This window comes from Mustela putorius, unplaced genomic scaffold (genome assembly GCF_011764305.1).
Source record: "Mustela putorius furo isolate JIRA1106 unplaced genomic scaffold, ASM1176430v1.1 tig00000487_pilon_pilon_pilon, whole genome shotgun sequence".
Lineage (NCBI taxonomy): Eukaryota > Metazoa > Chordata > Mammalia > Carnivora > Mustelidae > Mustela > Mustela putorius.
Window position 1 is genome coordinate 1,493,341 of NW_025421399.1, and position 22,656 is coordinate 1,515,996.

Sequence of the window (22,656 nt, forward strand, 5' to 3'; positions counted from 1 at the left end):
CCCCAACCCCAGACCTCAGTGGAAAGTGGGGGTTAGAATGCTAACACTTCAGTCCGAGCTCCCCCTGTACTGGTGTCCCTGGATTCTTCCATCCCCAAAGTACACAATATACAACTTGCCAAAATGGATCCTACCACTTTATTCAGATAAGAGGTCACAAGCCACAGGACTTTAAAGTGCGTGAGATTCACTGGCAATAAAGCCGCACATATACCAGCCTCCCCCAGTCCCCACCACCTTGCTCCATCCGTCATTCCATGGTCTGGGGGAAGGGGTTGAGACCCGTCATTTAAGGTGTGGGCGTGGGGGGCAGTGAGGGGAGAAGGATGGGAATGCTGGTGGAACAGGAGTCCCAGTGGTCTGAAACTGGCAAGGAGGGGATTCCGCCCACTGAGGGAAGAGTGGGGTCAGTCTTGCCTCTCAATGGCTGGATGTCACTTGCTGCCCATCTTTCCCCACAGCCAGCTCCATTTCAGACAGACCTAACTCCTCTTCCTTCATTTGTCTCTGGTTTTTCCCTGTCCTTTATGAGGACTTCAGAGCCCACAGTCCAGCTAGAGAGCGTCTCCAGTACAACGAACACAAGCCACTGCATCTGGAGATCTCAGAATCATGGCAGGGCTGGCCAGTTAGGTGGAAAGAAGCCTCTGTCAGGAGCCGGCTGGGTGTGTGCTGAGGGCTGAGTGTACGTGTGCCCATAAGTGTGGTGTGTGAGGGTATGTGAGTGTGTGTGCATGTCCCACCAAAATCCCTATGTGACAGTCTGGCCCGAGGGAACCCCACTCCTTGCTTCATGGGACAGCCAGTGGGGTTGGAGGAAAGGAGTGGTCAGTACAGACTAGAAAAGAAAAGCTTGGGATCCCTAGAGGAGAGAAACCAGCTCCCTACTCCAGTATTCCCTGGGCCAGCCTGTCCCTGTGCACATCCTTTTACCCAGCACAATGCCCCTTATTCCCCAGCGGCTCAGCACAGCAGCCATAGACACAGGGGTAGCTCCCCAAGCCGGCCCCATGCTCATTTACATCCTGTGTGGCAGGGAGGCTCCTCCTTACTCCTCCAGGAGCTGAGAGGGAACTGGAGGGGAATCTTCCAACCCCTAGCCTTCCCCTCCCCTTAGGAATGGGATCTGGGCAGGGGCCCCAGAGACCTCAGCTCAACTCCACCTCAACCTGCAGACCTCCTCAAAGAAATAAAGTGCTTGGCTCTTCAGGACTCCCAGAGAGAATGGCAGCATGGACAGGCATGGGGGTTGGCCTGCTACTTCTCAAGACTTCAAATACCCCCCACCAGTGTACATGGCGAGCGCGATGGCGTCCTAAACACATGTAACTTGGGAGCCCCTCACCCACTTCCAAACTCTGTCAACTCACCCTTTCCAACAGCAGGTGCATCAGACAGGAAAATAAATCACCTTCCGAACCTCCCCCTTTCCAGCCCAAGCCTTCACCCATCTCCCCAGAAGACAGAAGCAACAGAGGCCCTGTGGGCGTGGGTTCTAAGGGGAACGAGAGGCCTGAAAACAACTCCACAGCCTGGAACCAGAGTGTTCACAGCCAGCCCTGCACACCCCGCCGTGCCTCTTCAGGAGCAGCACGCCGCCTGCCTGCAGTCACCAAGCCGCAGCTCTGGAGGCAGCTGGCTGCACCCTGGCACCTGCTTTCAGGAATCTGAAAATGTATCCACCCATCTCCAGAGTATGGAGAAGGCTTCTCAGAGCCTAGAGGGCCCCAAGCTTAGCAGTTTAACTCGGGTCATCAGGATGGCTCTGGCTCTCTATGGAAGAATGGCACTTAGCTGTCCTTCTCCCAGTGCTGAAGACCTATCCTCAGAACTCACACTCTGAACTTGAACTCTGCCAGGAGGGAGCAGGTAGTTTAGGTGACCGTCTCCCCATCTGAAGTCAGTCTGTACCACCGCCAGGCTTGCCTTTGACCCAGGCCACTCGTAAGTTCCAGGTACCACACTTCATTTAGCCAGTCCTCTCCAGGTCCTGTGACCAGAGAGAGGTGCCGGCAACCAAATTACACAAGGACCCTTGACTTGGAAAGTTAGAATTACAGGACAAAGCTTGTGAGGAACTTCCCAGGTTGACTGCCGAGGCTCACAGCCTACACAGCAGACAAGAAACCGCGCTGAGCCACCCACCCCCAGCCTGCGCTCTCTTCCTCTGAGGCCTAAGACTCGGTCTCGCATTTCTGCACCTCTCTCTTCTGGGGGCCCAAGCCCTAGCTGCCTCTGTCTCCCCTCTCACTGAGACAGCTTGTTCCCACCAGACACAGCCGAGGCCTCGCTGCAGAGGGAATGGGTGGGGGATTCTCGGTGTGGGAGACACGTAGTGCAGGAAACTCAAGCAGCGGTGGTGTGTGCATGAAGCAAAGACAGTGCTGCTACCATAGGCGCTGGCGTGGGGCCCAGGAGGGCTAAAGGACATCAGTTTCCCTCTCAATCCCCACGTACTTGAGAGCATCAGCTTGGCTGTACCTGTCCCGGAGCAGGAGGAACCAGGTTACTGTCAAGGCTTTTGTGAGCGAACCGGTAGACTGCCCTCCATTCTGCTCCCTCTCCCCCTCCCTCAGAGCAGTTTACAATTGCTCCCACTTCTGATGCAAGGCACCCGAGAGCAGAACAAAGAGAAAGACATGACCACCAAGACTTGACCACTGTCTGCTTCCTCCATATCACCCACCGTAAGCCCCCAAATCAATTCTAACAGCCACCCTTCTGTCCCTGGAACCACCTCCCAACCATTTCTGGCCCCCTCACCTGTAATCAAAGAAGAGCTCTTCACCAGCTTGAATTGCCCTTTTAGCAAAGATCCCAATGCGATGATCCCCATTCACCATGACCACTGCGGACAGGACAAAGCTAAGGCTAGGTTCCTGCTCAGCTCCACGCCAACGATGCGTGGTGCTGGGCTGATTTTCTCCCAATTCCCAGTGAAAACATAAATGAAGTGGAATTAAAAAGCAGTCGGTGATGACTGTTGCCTCTGCGCTTTTAGAGCTCTTGTTCTGACTGGTGATATAGGAAGAGTATTATCTCTAAAAGATTCTTGTTTGTGGGAAAATGGTTATAATGTATTCAGTGAAGAAAGCCAATTACAAAACAAAGACTCAAAATGATACCAGATGTTAAATCATGACTGTCTTTGGACAAAAAATAACTCAGCAATGAAAAAAGTTACATAATGGATAGAAATCATAGTAAATAAAGCATCCATCATCCACCCTCCCTCCCATGCTACTGAGAGCTCACCTTTGGCATAACAGTTGGGGTTCACTGAATGGTTTGCAAATCGAATTTTGTTTCCTTTCCGGGTAGCATCTACTACAAAATCTATACAAAGAAAGACCATGAGCTCACCAGACAAATCCACAGCTTCTTGAACCTGATTTCAAAATCAACTAAATGGAACAGAAATAATCCGGCAGGAATTCTGAAGACCGGCAGCACACAGCATAAGAATATGGCCTCATGTGAGTGTGCTCCCTTTGGATCCCCCCATTTTGCTAGAATTATGGATCTCCTCTTCCCATCTACTGGGGGGGAGATTTCTGAGGTGGAAATGCCCAGTGCTCCGATTAAAACAAAACCCAGAAATGGGGGTTTTCCCAAAGCAAGTGAACCGAGACTCATGGCATCTTTGAAGTTGAACCTCCCCACCACACTCTGTGCACCTGCTGGAGAAATCACAGCTGATCTGAACGTGGGCTATCGTAAGGGCAATCTGGTAGAAAAACCCACCAGAGACCACCCTGGGGCAAGAGGAAGAGACTCCATACCATTGTTGAGGTTAAAGAGGAAGCTGGACATGTATTTGTCATAGACCTTCCCCCGTCGATCAGCCTCATCCTGAGAGATCAGCTGCAGAGACAGACAAGGAACAAACGGGGGTCGGGTTGCCCACTCAGGGCATGGTCCCCTGCCACAGAAAGGGCTGGGAGGGGGCGGTGTCGCATGGAGTGCTTGCTGAGTATCATGATGAGAATCACAGGAGACAGGGCTCAAGTTAGTTCATTCCAATCCCCACCCACCATGACCAGTATGAAGCCTGAAGAGAGTTCCCTGCCTTCCCCCGCCTTCTGTAGCAAAGAATTTCAGAAGAGTGGTTTATCTCAGGATTGCAAACACTTCTGTGGGATCCCCCAAGGGGCCACACAAGAACTCAGCTGAGTTATTTAGAGAGTTAAGTCATAGAGGTCTGGCCCACAGAAAATCAGAGTTTCTCATCAGCATCTCCCCAGATAGGAATGTGGTCCAAACCGATAGCACTCACCTCACCACAGTATTCAGAAATGAATTCGTTCTTTTGCACAGACTCCTTAATGAAGGTGCCCCATCCGGCCACATCTGAGGGGGCCAGCAGCAGGTGCTGGGGAAGAGGAGTCAAACCTCAGACTACAGGGCATGTGTGAGCAGGCGGGGTGTGTGCTAGACGTGCACGTGTGCCGGGGATGGGCAGGGTGGAAAGAACAAGCAACTGTTAAGAGGATCTGAAAACAGAAAAAAGGTCTCAGCCACTCTGTTCTGGGAAGAGGAAAAACAAAGAAGGGAGGTGGCAAAAGGAAATGTAACACCTCCTCCTCTAGGCCTGGGGGCCTCCTGGAGCCCAGTTGAGTCTCGAGGAGCTCAACTCACTGCTGTGGGTCAAGCAGAAACAGACAACATCCTCGATGGGTCCTGTGTCCCTCCTCTCTGCTCCTCTCAGGCTGGCCAGTTCGGGGGTCACGCTTCTAACTCCTCCCCAGGACAGACAACTTCAAAATTCAAGTACACGTGTGTCCCTCAGGATTTGCCGAGCCCTTTTATGTAGAAGCCCTCCAAGGGGCTGGTGGAAAGAGGTCGCTGGGGCCAACTCCATCTTTCCCCCTCCCTCATGCAGCCTGCAGGCCCATAGAAAGCCCTCACCTTCTTGAGGCCTCGCTGGATGCTGCAGTTTTTGCAGGAAACCACCTTGCAGTCCCAGTGCTCGGAGGCCCCACAGGTGAGGCACAGGTCGGGGTCGCACTCTCGCACTGCCAGGTAGCAGGGACACTGCTTGGTGTTGCACTGGGTCTTACAGCGACAGCCAGGGAAGCGATTCTGACCTGGGGCGGTGGGGGGGCACAGGGAGGGTTAGGAACCGGGGCAGGCCAATGCTGGGGCTCAGGTCTGCCTCGAGGGTCAGCAAGGAAGTCAATGTGATATGTTCCGGGAAAGTTAGCAAAATAGAGGAGAAACTCTCTGGCCAATAAGCATCTAGTCAAGTTTCTTTCCGGAGAACATGGAGTGCCTTCCAACATTCATGCCTGGGAATCAAAAAAGCAGGTTTGCCTACGGAGAGGTGTTTCCTGGAGATTCCTCAGCAATGCTCTCCCTCCCCCTTGTTGGTGGAATTTGGAAGGGAGGTGGTGAGTGGCCCACAGAAAATGAAATCAGTGCTTTTCACTGCTAAATCATCACCATCAAAACAAGAATCATTTTGAGAACAGAATGCATCCATTCTAAGCTACCCTCCTCCACCCACTGCCCTCCCCAGCACGAGTGCCCCTCCGCTGTGGCTAAGATTGGTATCTGCTATGGGTTAGAAGGGGTTTCCAGCACAACTGCCCAGGCACCAAGTTCTGCAGGCTCTGGAGGCCGTTATCAAACTGCTCAGCCTTGAGCAGGGAAGGGCGCGGAGCGATAAGAAGTGAGGGAGAAGCACATCTAGCCTCTGTCCTACTTCTGCTGACATCCAGCCGGGACAGATATGAAAACTCCCAAGTAGTAAACTAAACTAAGCCACATACAGACTCGTAACCCCTGTATGTCGTGACACAGCATCCTAGAAAGGGAGGCAGTGACTGCCCCAGAAGGAAAACGATTCCCAGGCTTATTTCTTCCCTGACAGGTAAAGAGGGGAACATTTCTGTTTCTGTGTAATTGCTGCCTTTAGAATCAAACACCTACAGATTTTAAAAAAACGACTTTTCCAGATCTTAAGTACTTGCTTCCTCTGTAAAACGCTTAAAACACAGCCGAGAGAACATCAGAAGGCCCGAGGCAGCAAGGGCCACAGGCTGGGAGGGGAAGGCGGGCTGCACCAGGGCCGGCTGTCTGGGAGGACTACCGGGGAAAGCAGAGAACTCTTACAGTCCGGGTTGCACTGGCAGAACTTCTCACAGAAATTCTGTGTCATGATGCAGGGGCAGGTGCTGTCACAGGGGCGGTCTGGATGGTCGCAGGGCTGGTAGTTGTACACTTGTGTGGAGGAGTTATCTAGGGGAGAAAAGAACAGACCACAACACTGCTGTACCCGCGCCCCCAGCTGTCCTCACGCCCAACTGTCCAATGGCCCCGCACTAGGGGAGGCTGCCCTGGTCACTGTCTTGGATGCGCATTTAGCACCTGAAGGGAAAAGCAGTCAGAGGTGATGTTTGTTTGGCAGCCGCCATGGGGGGATTTCTTTGTGGGGAGAGGGTGGAAATGGCCTGGGACTGCAGGAGAGCCATTCCGAACAGTAAATGAAGACCGGAACCTGGCAAAGAGCTCGCTATGCAAGTCAGAGGCCACAGGGCTCACAACTCTGCCTTCGGAGAGTTGTTCTCAGCTGCAGTGAGAAGCTGAGCTGTTCTCAGCTGCTGCAGACAATTCTGCAGCCTGCGGAAGCGGTGCAGGGTCAAGGAGTGCAGCTGCAGGTGGGGCGGGGGGGGGGGGGGACCACAGCCCTGCGACCCTGGGCTGAACTGCCCGAGAGCACTCTGCTGCAACTTACCTTTCTTCAGCTGAATTTTCCTGCAGTGTGCAGCCCACAACCTGAAAGAGAGACGGATGGACCTGGGTCACGGCTCCGGGGAACTCTGCAGATTTGAGTAAATATCGACGTGACCTGCTCTGAGGGACTCTGGTGTGATGACTGGGGAGCACCTCCCCCAGTCCCTTCACAGGAGGCCTCTACCCTGGTGGGGGCTGCTGGAGTCCATCTGGAGTCCAGCTGCTCTATGCTTTGAGATTTAAATATAAACAACAAAGATGCCTAAAAAACAAACACAAAACCTTACCCTCTGTGTCTATTGTAATGCTATTGTTTCTCCCTCACCCTCTCCTCCTCCACTCCCTCCTTCTCTTTGGGGAAGGCGGGGATGTGGGGGAACTGAGGATGGGGAGGTGGGAAGACATTTTAGGAATCTGCTGAGTGAAGGAACTGAGAGGGAGCAGAAGCTACGGGGACTTCTTTCTCTATCCAGAACTGGTGTCCGTTCCTTCCTTCCGTAGGTGATAGCCAATAGGGAACTGAGGCAAGCAGAATGTTGAATTAAAAAAAAAAAAAAAAAAAACCCTTCCAACCCTAAGCAAAAGCTATCTAAAAGACAGTGTTATTATGCAACTTAGAAAAACAATACAAGTGCCAAAAGAAGAAACTCTGGTCAGAGTTGAGAAGTGTGAACAAGTAGTCACTAACCACCCAACGAGGAGAAATGGCGTCAGGGTGGAACCATGAGACTAGATCTGGTCCCACTGGCCAGGAGCTTAAAGGGAAAGCAGACATTTATCTCCTGGTCCATAGCATCTAGGGACAGGGGAAAAGGGCTGGTCCGAGGCACAAACCCACAAGGAGCACGGAGAAGGCTGGCCCTTTAGTTGTGCAATGCTATACTCAAGAGGGAGGTGGCTGGGGAGTCCAAGGGGAGGTCAGAGCACAGAGAACAGAAAGTCCTTTGTCCAACCCTTGCCTGTGCTTTCTTTTCTTCTTCTGCGACGGGTTCATGAGCTCATCTGTTGGCAGCTTCAGGATAAGTGATTCTTTGACTGCAAACTGAAAGACCTGGAAGAGAAATCCAAAGGGACCTGTCACTCCTTCTTAAGCCAGGTGGTCAGATAAGTGAGCCAACCAGGGGCTGGGCGTGGGAGCATTCTGGAGAGCTCCAAGGCGGCTGACTGAGCATCTCTTCACTCAGGGAGAGACAGAGTGGCACTGGGATATGGCATCAATAGCCCCAGAGTTCATTAACTACCTAGCCTGACTCTAGAAAAGAGAAATACTGAGCACAGTTACAACTTTCCTGGTTAGTAGCTTTCATCGACAGCTTTGCCCACCAAGCCTTAAATGGGATGATTCTGACAAACACTATCTATCTCTTCTTAAGAAGGGCAACTTTGGGTACTTCTGTGTTACTGAGTGAAAGAAGACACAAGCAGCACCACTTGGCCAACCACTAGCTCCCCCTGCTGGTACAAACAGGGCAGAGCTTTGTCTATTTCTGGAGCTTTTTGTTTTTCGTTTCCTTTTTGGCTATGGACCCTCTTGAGATTCTATGAAGAATACAAATATTCTTCTTGGGAAAATACACACAAAATTGCGTTACACATGATTCTGCAGATGTTTAGTTTAAGAATCTGGGCCTCAAGGAAATAGGTGAGCTCCAAAATGAAAGCAAAGGGCACTTTTCCTTATGGTTCTATTGCTTGTTCCAAGGGCAGGCATCACGAGGAGGCCAGAGAGACTCCTCCAGAAGTCAGGGAGCCGAGCAGCATGGCACAGTTCTGGTGTTTCTTTCCTGTTGCCCAGACCAGCCCTAACACCCGGTGACTCCCTGTCCCTGCTCTTCAGTCTGTCCTCTCACTGCAGTCGGGACTAGACGGAGGGACACTGGGACATCAAGTCCCACTGCCTCCAAAGCATCAGCAGCTGCTACCAGACTGTGCTTCCGGTGACAGCATGAATGAGAAGGGTGCAGTTCAGGCCCAGCTATGGGGGGTGGCAATCAGAAGAGCTAGCGAGAGACCATCTGGAGGAAAAAGCAACTGAGGAGACTGACGGAGGGGATGGGAGTGGCAGCTGCAGGAGAAGGAGCACGCAGATAAGAAGGTCCCCGGAAAGACTTGGGAGCCCCTTCTGGGAAAGGGGTGCACATTTAGAAAGAAAAGTAGGAACCAAAAACAAAGACGAAAGACCAAAAAAAGCTAAAAGAGTGTGGAAACATCCAGGAGAGTCAGATAGTGGCTAGAGGAAGAAATAATAATTCAGCGAGGAGGAGAGAAGGTCCCCACGCACTGTGAGGCCTGGCATCTGCAGAAGGTCCTGTGTTTGGGGAACCCACCTTGTGGCCCAGAAGCACCCCCTCAAGCACCCCCTTGAGACGGGCAGCCACACAAGATGGCAAAAGGACTGACAGAGCAGGGGATGAAACGAGGGCCCTGTGTGTCCCTGCTCTTCTCTGGCAGTACCTGCTTGCACGTCTTAGTGCCCAGAAGTCTGGCTATTGAGCAGAAGTTGTTGAAGTAGGTGCCATGGAAGACTCGAAAAAGGGATTCCTCAGCCCCAGTCCATTCCACAGGCTCCGAGGGTGCCTCTACTACACAGAGCTGAGGTGGGGCCGGACTAGCCTTCTGCTTCGTGGGGGTCTGACAGCGAGAGTTGGCCTCTAAGAGAGGAGGAGATAAGAGAATAAGGAGAAGAGAGAATGCAGTTATCAGGAATTTGCCACAGACTCTAAAGAACTTCATGCTACTTTTAGGAACCAAAATATCCTGTCTCTACTGCCCATAGCAGAAGCTGTAGAAAGAATGAACCATTTTCAAAAGGTAGTAACTTTTAAGTGTTAGGCACTGATCCCGCATTTACCAGAGGCGTTGAGTGGAAAGAAAAGATCGCTTTCTGTTCCGTATACCTGAAGAACTGGAGGCCCAGTCATTGCCTGTATCCCTGTCACTGTCCCCTTCTTTAGTCTCAGCCACAGCAGAGGCTGAAGTGTTGGAGCAGGAAGCACTGACCATGTGGTGCCTTCGCCGGCGGCGACCGGAACACTTGGAGCGAGGGTTGTGAAGCATGGCGTACTCCTTTGCCCCTTCCTGCAGCGGACACAGTACAGGTGGGAAATGGGAACAGGCCCAGAGTCACCATCCTGAGCCCAACCTCACAAACCACCTTCTTCAACACCTGTGCTTACAGGCTTCCCCCCAAATCAGTATATTATCTTGCTCTGTACCATGTCAGTGTGATCATATAAAAGCTGCTTAACAAACATTCCAGGGGGGCCTGCTTGGCTCAACTGGGTGAGCATCTGACTCCTGATCTCAGCTCAGGTCTTGATCTCATGATTGTGAGTACATGCCCCACATTGGGCTCCACGTGGGGTGTGAAGTCTACTTAAAAAAAAAAATTCTAAAACTTATAAATTTATACCTCTCCACAGAGGAGCTGTCCTATAATCTTAAAAAAAGATAGAATATATGCATCTTCAACTTTCCAGTGAGCTGTATCTAAAACTCATTTGCATGTCAGCTATATAGAATTTGAGAACACATTCTCCTGTATATGAAGGAATGAGGCTCAGAGAGGGGAAGGGACCAGCTTCTCTTATACTATATATACCATGTATTAGTATATACACTAATAGAATATACTATATAGTATACAATATACAGTATAGTACTAATATAATAAATGTTATATATATATATTACAGATACTAATATATTATACCATATATACGTATCATATATTAGTATATAGCTCATTGTTCCAGAATAGGAACAAGAATCAGGAATCCCTGTCCCCAGGCCATGTTGCTCTTTTTATTCTACTGCATTGCTTATGTTTCAATAATAAAATATGTAGTCCTTCAATTTGTACAATATCACTACTTACTTCTAGAACTTCCCTCCAAATCAGTATATTAAACTTGGAAGGACTACTTCATTACTTCATTGCTATGCTTTATTAAAAAAAAAAGAACAAGTAACTATCATTCAGCCTGATCATCTATCTTACACTTCTAGCTGTTTCTGAAAACCAAATCTACATGTAAAGGATAAATGTTTGCTATTACTAAGGATATCCAGATTAATATCCTGTAGGCCTTAAAGGAAATTCTAAAAGAGAATTTTTCAAGTTAATTGAATTCGACATCATGTGCCCGTGCTACCGTGTGCACACACAGCAACACTTAACAGCTATTCGAACATCATTAAGCCTGCAGAGCTAATTTTAGCTCATGGGAAATAGGGGGTAGAGAAACAAGTTACATAACACTAGGAGAAAACCACAAACAAACCCAGAATATGGGAGAGTATCCTACAAGACAATGAGCCTGGATTTTTCAAAAAGAAAAAAAAAATGGTGTGATGATTTGAGATTAAAGGAGACTGAAAAGACATAATAACCCAACAGCACATATGGCTGGATGACCTTGGTTTAGAGAAAACCCCAACCCCAGCTGCTCTTGGTACAGGTGAAAAAATTTAAATATGGAATGAATATGGAATGGACAGATGATATGATGAAATTCTTGTGAATTTTCTCAGGTGTGATAACGTGGTTATATAAGAGAATGTCTTTATTTTTAGGAAGTGTGTGCTGAAATACTTTGCAAATAAGTATTCAATATCCGCAACTCATTTTCAAATGGCTCAGCAAAACATATGCATAAACAAATAGAGGGACAAAGCAAATATGGGAAAAATGTCTTTAAATCCAAGACAAAGGTATCTTTCACCTTCCTTGCATGATTGAGAATGTTCTTAATAAAATGTGTGTGGGGAAACAGGCATTATAGCTGAATATGGACTGACTTCTAAAAAGCAGTAAAAGAAAGACTGCCCAGACATTTCTGTATGTGAAACACACACACACACAGACATACATTTTGGGCACTGATGGCATCTTTGTGAAGCATGTACGTACGGAGGCCCCAGGGTAACCGCTGTGAGAGGGACACCATCTAAATGCTGCTATGTTGATAGAACATGGTGTCATTTATTAATTTTTTTGAAGATTTTTATTTGAGAGAGTGAGCGAGAGAGAGCACACATGTAGGGGGAGGGGCAAAGAGAGAGGGAGAAGAGGGCTTCCTGCAGAGCAGGGAGCCTGGTGTGGGGCTCGATCCTGGGATGCTGGGATCATGACCCGAGGCGAAGGCAGACTCTTAACTGGCTGAGCCACCCAGGCACCCCAAGTGTGGAATAATTTAACAAGCATGGCCTGTGGAGTTAGACCAGAGCTTGAATTTCATTATTGCCCCACCACTGACACATTAACAAATTTTGGACAAAATACCCACAGTTTCTCCACCTCAGGATGTTGTTGTAAACATGAAAGTAAGAAAATACATGGTAAGGGCCAGCATGGTACTTGGCACACAAGAAGGAGTCAATACATATCAGGGAGAAAATAAAGTCTATTTTTTCTTTTGCAATTATCACATGACTCATTTTCCAGATATATATCCAGTGGCCCGTTCTACCATCTTTTCTTCTATTACCCCACTAAAGATGGTCCCAAAGGCACTTGGCTGTATGACTTTATTTGGTAGCAGAAATTTTATCAAGGTATTTTATTCTTTTATTCTTTATTTTATTCTTTACCTACCTTCACAGTATGGTGCAGAAAGCAAAACCGTGCCTTTGGCTAGCCTAAGTGAAATTATTCCTTTCTAGTTCTAAGCTACTGCCTTCCCACATGAACGCAGGGGAATTTACGCGGCTGCATGAAGTCTGTCCATCAGGAAAGGGTCCACCTGGCATCTGGTTGTTTACCTTACGAGACATCAGTGCTTTCATGTGTTATTTTTCTTACATTTATATGCATGTAAAGGAAGACAGCAAAGAAAATGCTGCCATACACACGCACTCCTCACTCCATAAGACTAATTTCATAGTCTTTAGTATCTGGGAGTTCCTGAAGAGCAGAAGTCATGGGGCCCCTGGGGGGCTCAGTCAGTTAAGGGCTCAACTCTTGATTTGGCTCAGGGTCATGAAATTGAGCCCCACGTCGGGCTCTATGCTTAGTGTGGACTCTAGCTGAGATTCTCTCTCTGTCCCTCACCTTGCTCACGCTCTCTTTAAATGGATAAATAAAGTTAAAAAAAAAAAAAGAGCAGAAGTTGTGTTTTATCTGTGCTTTATCCCACAGACTGCTAGGTATTGGCTCATTCGGTTTGTATTCCCAGCAGCAGAAAACGGAAGAACCATTTCCTGCTAAATTTTCAACAGCATTAACAATGGCAGAACAGTTCAAGAATATATCAGCAAGGCACACCAGGCTGGCTCAGTCAGAGGAACATGTGACTCTTGATCTTGGGGTGATGAGTTTGAACCCCATGTTGGGTGTCGAGATTATTTAAATAAATAAAATTTAAAAAAAAAAAAAAGGAAAACATACCAGCAAAAGGAAGCAATCTGTGCCACATGGTTCTGGTTCAATCTTGATCTCTTTGTTCTTGCGTTTATATACATTAGGGGTGGCGTGAAAAGCTGGAAAACACAAAACTGTCCTGTTCCCAATGGTCCATCCACTTGATAGGATGGGGAAGAACAAAACAAAATTAGGGAGCCACTGTGGGAAAATTTAGATATAAACCATCAGGTGCACAGAAGTGCACCATCAGGGTGCACAAAATTTAATCATTTCTGACATCAACAATCCTTTCAAAGCTAATAGGTACTCAGGGACACTTAGGTTGCTGGTTATTCTGTCCTGACTCCTGACCATGCAAAGCACATTACACTACAACTGAACAAGTGAATATCGAACTGGCCCTTTGTAAAACCATCTTCAGATCAGAAGCCAGGAACTCTGTGTGATTAACTGAAATAAACAGAAGGAAATGGAGTTTGGAGATGGAGAACAGGAGAGCATTTCAGAGTTGCCCCACTCACGGTGAAGGAAGCAGTCATATTTGAAGCAGCGTCGACAAAACAGTGTGTGGAAGGAGTGCAGAGACTGCTCCCGTTGCACAGACTTGGCGTTGGGGCCATCAATGTTGGGAGTGCACTGAGGGGGAAGTGCATTGGGGTCTGACATCTCCGTTAGCTCTCGATACCTATTTTTAAAAAGAGAGATAAGAGGGGCACCTGGGTGGCTCGGTTGGTTAAGTGTCTGCCTTTGGCTCAGGTCATGATCTCAGGGTCCTGGGATCAAGCCCTGAGTTGGGCTCCCTGGTCACCGGGAAGTCTGTTTCTCCCTCTGCCTCCTGCTCCCCCTGCCTGTGCTCTTTCTCTCTGTTAAATAAAATAAAATAAAATAAAATAAAATAGGGGCGCCTGGGTGGCTCAGTGTGTTAAAGTCTCTGCCTTCGGCTTAGGTCATGATCCCAGAGTCCTGGGATCGAGCTTCACATCTGGCTCTCTGCTCGGCAGGGAGCCTGCTTCTCTTCCTCTATCTCTGCCTTCCTCTCTGCCTACTTGTGATCTGTCAAATAAATAAATAAATAGATAGATAATAGAATAGGCTCCATGCATTAAGCCTCTGCTTTGGCTCAGGCCATGATCTCAGGATCCTGGGATCAAGGCCCGCATCAGGCTCTCTGCTCAGTGGGGAGCCTGCTTCCCCTTCACTCTCTGCCTGCTGTCCTACTTGTGATCGATCTCTTGCTCTCTTTCTCTCTCTCTCTCTGTGTCAAATAAATAAATAAATAAATCTTTTTTTTTTTTTTTTTTAAAGAAAGAGAGAGAAGAACTCTTTCCAAGGAAATGTCTTCACTGAGAAAGTACAGCTTGAACACTGACAGTCATCCAGGTACAGCCTGCCAAGGGAAGATACGTTTTTTATGGGTCTCGCTGATGACAGAAGGGTGTATAACTAAGTGGGTATGTCATTGCAATTGTGCTGGGCGAGGCATATGTCTGAAAATAGAGAGAAAGATTTGCTAAATATGGTGCTGGAGTAACTCTCCAGAAAAATGGTAGAATTTAAAAGTTCTCTGCCCAAACTTACTCAAAATCCAGCAAATGTGACCCTTGATATGGGAATGGGCATTTAGAGGTAAAGAGGCAAGTAGGAAATAATCAGAAGTGCAAGCAAATCACAGTGTACTTACCAGAAACAAGGCTTTGTATTTTTTTTATTTTTTTTTTTTAAAGATTTTATTTATTTGACAGAGAGAGAGAGAGATCACAAGTAGGCAGAGAGGCAGGTAAAGAGAGAGAGGAAGAAGCAGGCTCCCCGCTAAGCAGAGAGCCCGATGTAGGGCTCGATCCCAGGACCCTGAGATCATGACCTGAGCCAAAGGCAGAGGCTTAACCCACTGAGCCACCCGGGCACCCCTATAAGGCTTTTTATTAACCAAAAATAGGCTTGAATAAAAGTTTTGCCTGAGCACTCTACATGGCCTGAGTGGGACAGCTTTCCCTACCTCTCCTTCATGTCATCTGGAACACCATTCTCAGGGAACATCGAGGCAATTGCACTGAAGATCATGTCATTTGGGAACTGTTTCTTGGAACTCTTTTTGTTGCCTGAATTAGAAATGACAAAAGACTCTTGAGTGCTATAATCAGAGTATGCAAACAAAGACGTTTGGTCATTTTTCCCTTTTGTCACAGCATTTTGATTAGAACAGCTGTGTTAACCTAACCACTGACTGTTTAGGAACACATAAAGGAGGTCAGTGCTACCTGGACTTATCGAATAGGCTCCTCATAATAAGGAAATCAGAGTCATGTACACATTAATGACGAATCCCACAGTCCAAGAAAGAAACTAGAGGGGAACATAGGGTTTTTCGTGGGAAGATGTGAATATTGCAGAATGCCACCATAATGATGATGCTGAAGAACAGGAGCGTGACACTCTGTCCCCAGACATCTAATTAAGTAACACAGAGCATAATTAAACATTACGTTAATTAAATATTAACAATATGGAAAAATGCTTATGACAGAAGATCAAATAGCAAGGGATATAAAATTGTGTGTGTGTGTGCTCCTGTGGCATGATCCCATTTCAGAGGATGCATATAAACATGTTCATTTATACACGTACTTTAGAAACCCTGAGTTATAGTTGGCGTACAGCATTATATTTACTTTAATATGTGTATATATATATATTCTTGTGCATGTGTGTCTCCACACAGACACATATCTTAGATCTAGAAGGAAATATTAATGCTGGTTATTCCCTGGTAGTAAGATTATAGGATAATTACATTTTCTTCTTCATAACTTTTCATATTTCTCCAACACACTAGTTTGTCTTCCTTTCAAGGGAACCAGTTAAGAAGCACCAACAGCCTTTAATCATCAACAGTCCTCTCTGTTTCTCCCTTCTTCCCTGTCTCTGCCACTTTCAAAACGGAATATTTACCTTCAAGAGTGTGTCTTTTTCTCTTTCTTGTTACTGGCAGGTCTTCTTTGCTGTCATCTTGCTTTCCATCTGAGGTGTCATTGTGCCCTTCCTCCTCCTCATCGGAATACTGATTCAGAGCATCTACCAACTCCAGGAAAACTGCATCACTAATCAGGACAGATCCAGGGATCATCTCTGGAACATGAAGATTACATGCATGGGCTCCATTAGTCCTTCTAGGAAGGTTTTCTTGTATTCACTCCTGAGGCCCAGATAGATAACATATGTACATTTTAATATGAACAACCAGGAAATATACAATAATTTGATTGGCTCTTACAAAGGCAACAGTTCAGCTGTCTACACTGGGAAATCCAGTTATATAGGCTTTATTCTTACAGGGCAGTTCATTCCTCAGTCACAGAGCAACCTGTATTTATGGTCCAAAGTCTCAAAAAAGTGCACAGACAATACAAATGGAACAGAGGATGAATGGTAACATGAAAACTTATTGGTTTTGCTGCTGAGGGCTCGGTAGTGACTTCTTTGAATCAAAAGATAGCATTATCTTCCTAAAATACTCTATGGGGTTACACTACGACCTAGGATAAAGTCTTTGAACACTAGGCGGCAGTGTGGGTAGAAAATGCACTTTCAACAGTACCCATAAGTGTCAAAACAGCCACGGAGGCCATTGGTTTGCAAAGTCATGGGGAGTCTCTCCCCATCTTCCCGCTTCTTACACGCTGGCAGCCTTTCCTAGAACTACAAATAAATCCAAATGACTCGCTTTCAGGGTGGTCAGAATATTATAAATAATTTCTGGAGATCCAGGGCATATCTGGATCAAAGTAGGAGAGAGATTATGCTTACTGCCATTCTCAGAGGAAGGGAAATGAAGAACAAAATGGCTCTGGATGGATTTATGGAAAACTCCTAGGACCATACTTCTTTGTGCACTAAACTTCCTCTCCAGCCACTGATTCCTATATACATAAATGATTACTATATAAGTAAATATATATATGTTCCAACTCCTTTTTTTTTAATTTACATTTCTCTTTTTTCCCCCAATTTTTAATTTAAATTCGATTTAGTTAACATAGTATATTATTAGTTTCAGGGGTAAAATTTAGTGATTCATCAGTGGCAACATAACACCCAGTGCTCCCAGCTCCTTTTAAAGTTTTTTCTTTTTCTTTTTTTTAAAGGTTTTATTTATTTATTTGACAGACAAGAGATCACAAGTAGGCAGAGAAGCAGGCAGAGAGAGAGAGGAAGGGAAGCCGACTCCCCGCTGAGCAGAAAGCCCGATGCAGGGCTTGATCCCAGGACCCTGGGATCATGACCTGAGCTGAAGGGAGAGGCTTTAACCCACTGAGCCACCTCTCCTTTTAAAGTTTAACCAAGGGGGCACCTGGGTGACACAGTCCGTTAAACATCTGACTCTTGGTTTTTGGCTCAGGTCATGATTTCGGGCTGTGGGATGAAACCCTGCATTGGGCTCTGTGCTCAGCTTAGGACTGTCTCTCCTTCTCCTTCTGCCCCTCTCTCTGCTCCCTCTCTCTCTGTAAAATAAATAAATCTTTAAATACATAAATAAATAAAATTTGATGAGGGACATTTTTAATATAAAATTTTTACTCCTAGTCATGTGATGACATTGAATATTCTTCAGCAGGTATGCAGCAGATAAAAGCCAGATGATGATGTACCAAAGAGGGGACACCGTTCTAATAAAGTTTTCTCGGGGCACCGGGGTGGCTCACTTAGTTAAGTGTCTGCCTTTGGATCGGGTCATGACATCAAGTCCTCCATCCGGCTCCCTGCTCAGTGAGGAGTCTGCTTCTCCCTCTGCGCTCTCTCTCTCGTGCACTCTCTCTCTAATAAATAAATAAAATCTTAAAAAAATAATAATAAAATTTTGTCCCAAAGAGCCCAGCACCACTACCTTCTTCACCATGGACTTTCCCATCGTAGTTATTGATCAGCTCCTCAATGAAAGTCTCATCCTCTTCTTTCACCTCATCTCCCATGTAGGGAATATTGCACAAAACGGTCTCATCTTCTACCTGAAATCAAACCAGATGTGATCCATTCCACAAATCCACGATGCATTTCCTCTTTCTTGTTTAATGGACTCTTTGCTGGGCCTTTTTCGCTGCTTGAATTTCCTGAAAACGCCTTTGGTTACAGAGTTTCCTGCATTTTTAAAGACTGGCCATTTTGTTTTGCCGGCAAAACCTCTAATGGGAGGGGGTGATGCTACTCTTAGGGAAGAAAGTCAATTTAACTACTTGAGGGTATCAACTACCAAATGGTTAGCCTGGTACTAACAGTGATATTTCCACCAACATCTAGAATCTGACAGCACACTTATTCACAGTGATTCCATTATCTAATTTTATCTACTAAACATCATTGTAAAATAGGTAAAAATATCACTTAAACAACAATCTAAAAAGTCTTCAATTTTAATTCTTCTCATAAGTGGAGACACACAGATGAAAAGGAAGGCTTCCAAGAGTATAACCTGTAATATAACCACAACAATTAGAACAGAAACTGAGCAACCATAAAGTTTCTGGATATTCTATTATACAGACTAAGTACTGACCTCCCACAATCATACCAAAAAGCTATGATGATGACTCATGTCAGTTACACTCAGTGGGAACCTGAAGTCAATTATAGCATGAGCTATGAACATTTCCTGTCTAAAGAAACAATACTAATGGATTCTTGCTATTGTTGTTGTCCAGCAGAAAACACAGTCATTCTTAATTCCCCAAGTATCAAGTAAAATTACTGTGAAGTTTTATTCTAAGAGACAATTCCCTTTTGTAAACCTGTATCCTACTCCAGCCAGCAGAACTGTCACCACACAGGTGATAAGCAATGGCAGTATTTGGAGAGGACTGATTATCAGGACCACAACTAATCCTAGAAGGAATCAGCACAAAGGCCCAGATGAAAGACTCACAGATTCCTGTGTACCTCTGTTATCTCAGGTGCTTTCAGAGTATCTTGCCTTTAGGGGATTCAGAAAGGATTGCTCCATCAGCAGGAAGATGTCAACCTGCTTAAGCCTCAAGTGTCTGATTTAGACTGCATTTGACTGCACATATTACAAAACTGGGCCAAAGTAGTATGGGAGAATTGGAGTCTTGCCCAGTCTCATTCATTCAAAAACGAAACTGCATCAACCTAGAAGTACACTTCAGAGAGCACAAGTTAGAAAAACTTGCGATATAAATATATATATATACACACACACATATATATATATATGTACACACACACATATTTAGAGTCAATATATTACAAGAACAGTCTGCCCTGCATAACCAAGCCTTGTTAAGTATAATCTAACAACCTTTACCCTAAGAGAAGTGCCAGCAGACCAACATAAGAAAATCATACAGTTTATACAACTACCCCAGTGCTTTCAATACATACCATAAAGTTCTGCTGGAGAGGGGACCAGGAATACATGATGGGAACCAATGCAACTGTGTTCAGAGACCTCATTAGCATATGTTGGCTTGCAAATCCTGGGAAAATGCTCTCTATGGTACACTGAAATATAAGCAAAGACATGGAGAGGGAAAGGCAAGCCACGACCCAAGAGAGAACTGCAGTTTCCTTCTGAACTGATCACAGGAGTACTCCAATTCTTACAAGAGGCTGAGAGCTTTGTAACAATCAGCTCCTGGACTATAAATCCACTGGACTATAAACCTCTGCAAAGCAGGAACTCTTATCTTTGTGGTGTCTACAAACTCCAGCACTGTGCCTCTCACATTCAGCTGGTGTTGATTTCAGTTTAAAAGAGCTGGTCTCCTTGGCTGTCCACAACAGCAAAAGGCCTCTGAACGTCCTAGGAGATGAAGTTTTCCTGAGAATCTAAACTTTAACACAGGTGACATCGACTTAGCTCTAGAGCTGATGGCGACAGTACAGGAGAAGCAAAGCAGCATAAAAATTAAAGTCATATTCTGCTTTGGAAAAGAAAATTGCTCTCAATACACTATATGCTTTTTATATTTTTATTTTATTTATTTTTAAAGATTTTATTTATTTACTTGAGAGAGAAGAAGTGAGACAGAGAGCACAGGCTGGGGTGGAGGGGCAGGGGGCAGAAGGAGAAGCAGACTCTGCCAAGCAGGGAGCCCTATACGGGGCTTGATCCCAGGACCCCGGGCCCATGACCCAAGCTGAAGGCAGACTCTCAACCAACTGAGCCACCCAGGTGCCCCTCCTTTTTATATTTTAAAAATATTATCTCTTTGAGAAAGTAGAATGAATTTTAAATTTATAACAAGGAATATCCCTTTGATCAGTATATTCCTGTCCATTATGCTGGGCACTCCTTTTCCCATATCAAAGTACCAGATGTGCCAAACAAGGCAAAAAAAGGTTGTTTTGAAGCTTGTACCCAGAGTCCAGGAAAGTAGACACTAAATGTTATGTTTTTCTGTTTAAAAAAATCCACTCATGGTTATATTCTATTTGAGGAGAATAATAGGTGAATAGGCTTTTCTTTAAGCTACAGATTTACCAAGCTAGTTACTGAAAGCTGACTATAATAGCAGTATCCATCATCCTTATTTCTTTTCTAATAAATCGCGAATACAGAAAACAAACAAATAAACAACTTGTCCAAGGAAGCGAGGAATACTGAGTTTAGATGCCTGGAAGTACCTTTTTGAGAAAAGGATGCCCACTCACGGGCTTCATTAACTGCACAGGTTGGACACGGAGCTTCTTCCATTCTTCATTGAGGATCTGGGTTTTCTCTTGAACCTTTGCAAAATTTGCCACATAAAGAGCCTAGAAAAGCCAAGGAGAAAATGGTTAGGATTTCAAAAGAAGTGTTCTAAAAAGCCAAGCCCGTCACAGTGGATCGATATATTAAAATAGATAGCCCTGGGGGGGTATTTTTTACCTTGGCGCCCATATTTGCCTGAAGCCGTTTCAGTTGCCGGAGTCGCATGTATTCAGATTTGACTTTTCTTTTCCAGTAAGTGATGCACTTGGAAGTTGGGGGATTTGGCATATCCATTTTGCTGTAATCTAAGAGAGTCAGACATGAGAAAAGGCATTTTACTGCCTGGGGATGAAGAATTCCTCAAACTCAAATAAACGTGGTCAGTCATGCTTCCATTCCCACTGCATTTATTCATAAAAACAGTGTTTAAAGAACCCAAATCTGTGAGCTCAAGAAAAGGTTTCAATTTAAAAAAAAAAAAAAAAAAAAAGATTTCACATAAGCAATTCCTGGTCTGATCACCAAAAAGCTCAACCTCTGTCCTCCTGTGGTCCCTTGTTTTTAATTCAGCATTCAGGAAGTTCTCTCATGGATATTTAGGAATTTGGATTACTTGGAAATTTGGAAGCCTACTCAATACCTTGACTAAGAGAAATATTCAGCAGGGATCAAGTCAATATCAAAGTGCTTCAGGGGCGCCTGCGTAGCTTAGTCGGTTGAGCAAATGACTCTTGATTTTGGCTCAGGTCATGATCTCAGGGTCGTAAGATCAAACCCCGCATTGGGCTCCATGCTCAACCCAGAGTCTGCTTGAGATTTTCTCTCTCCCACTCTCTCTCCCCTTCCTCCTAACTCTCTCTCAAATAAGTAAATATTTTTAAAAATTAATTAATTAAAAAAAGAGCTTCATGCATAACTTCCATATGAAACAGAAGACTCCTGCCATGGAAGAAAGAACAAAGCACAGTCTTCCTCCTTGTCCACGGAGATAGGTTCCAACACCCCCAGTGGATGCTTGAAACCATAGAGTTTAATTTATGAATTAGGCACCCAAAGAGATTAACAACAGAAACCAACAATAAAACAGAGGAATTATAACAGGAAAAAAAAAGAGCTTCATGGAAAGATCCACTCACACTACAGAACTGTACCTGCTAAATTATCTGAATCCCACCACAAGCCTAGCAGTAAAGGTAGGCTATGACAACAGCATAATCTCATCTCCATGTCAACAGTAAGACACAAAGAAATACAACAGGCAAATCACTTTTTGGGGGACGGGGGGTTGTTGAGTTAAGGTTCAAAGTTCTAAAAAAGTACTTACTGTAATGCATTCTACCTACCTCATAGAATGCAGGGGGAAGTGTCTGGTTTTATAATGTGCCTTCTGTTCTTCAGAGGAATGTCAAGACACAAAGGCAAAACAAATGTTCAAAAGAGAATAGACAGTGGTTTTAAGTCAATGGAGCATATTTTTAGACCCTAGTACTCTCAGTAGGGTGCTCACCCAGAACTACAAAGACTTTGAAGTTTCTGCTACCACTATTTCTTAGTAAGTCCGACCCCAATCACACTTGATGCCATTTGTCCTTTCTTTTTTTTTTTTTTTTTTTAAAGATTTTATTTATTTATTTGACAGAGAGAAATCACAAGTAGATGGAGAAGCAGGCAGAGAGAGAGAGAGAGGGAAGCAGGCTCCCTGCTGAGCAGAAAGCCCGATGCGGGACTCGATCCCAGGACCCTGAGATCATGACCTGAGCCGAAGGCAGCGGCTTAACCCACTGAGCCACCCAGGCGCCCCATTTGTCCTTTCTTTTATTAGATTCTATCCTTCCAGTCATGTGTGTAAATGTAT

General features: G+C 45.6%; 1 protein-coding gene across 5 annotated transcripts in view; it reads right to left on the reverse strand.

Moving 5' to 3' along the window:
* EZH1 (enhancer of zeste 1 polycomb repressive complex 2 subunit) overlaps positions 1-22,656 on the reverse strand; it is a 36,036-nt gene that overhangs the window by 4,134 nt on the left and 9,246 nt on the right. For 2 of the 5 annotated variants that reach the window (XM_045080719.1, XM_004772658.3), the window contains exons 2-21: positions 22,145-22,188; positions 20,979-21,106; positions 20,735-20,863; positions 19,490-19,609; positions 17,982-18,102; positions 16,049-16,225; positions 15,096-15,198; positions 13,621-13,784; positions 13,124-13,215; positions 9,633-9,813; positions 9,190-9,386; positions 7,695-7,786; positions 6,737-6,777; positions 6,115-6,240; positions 4,909-5,087; positions 4,277-4,372; positions 3,783-3,864; positions 3,256-3,336; positions 2,764-2,848; positions 125-2,481 (exon numbers count right to left, since the gene is read on the reverse strand). In XM_045080719.1, the coding sequence (XP_044936654.1) occupies positions 2,421-2,481; positions 2,764-2,848; positions 3,256-3,336; positions 3,783-3,864; positions 4,277-4,372; positions 4,909-5,087; positions 6,115-6,240; positions 6,737-6,777; positions 7,695-7,786; positions 9,190-9,386; positions 9,633-9,813; positions 13,124-13,215; positions 13,621-13,784; positions 15,096-15,198; positions 16,049-16,225; positions 17,982-18,102; positions 19,490-19,609; positions 20,735-20,863; positions 20,979-21,095 (2,244 nt within the window). In that variant the 5' untranslated portion in view covers positions 21,096-21,106; positions 22,145-22,188 and the 3' untranslated portion in view covers positions 125-2,420. Of the gene's footprint in view, positions 1-124; positions 2,482-2,763; positions 2,849-3,255; positions 3,337-3,782; positions 3,865-4,276; positions 4,494-4,908; positions 5,088-6,114; positions 6,241-6,736; positions 6,778-7,694; positions 7,787-9,189; positions 9,387-9,632; positions 9,814-13,123; positions 13,216-13,620; positions 13,785-15,095; positions 15,199-16,048; positions 16,226-17,981; positions 18,103-19,489; positions 19,911-20,734; positions 20,864-20,978; positions 21,107-22,144; positions 22,189-22,656 lie in introns of those variants that run through there. The other 3 variants (XM_045080721.1, XM_045080722.1, XR_006606977.1) reach the window with 3 other exon arrangements.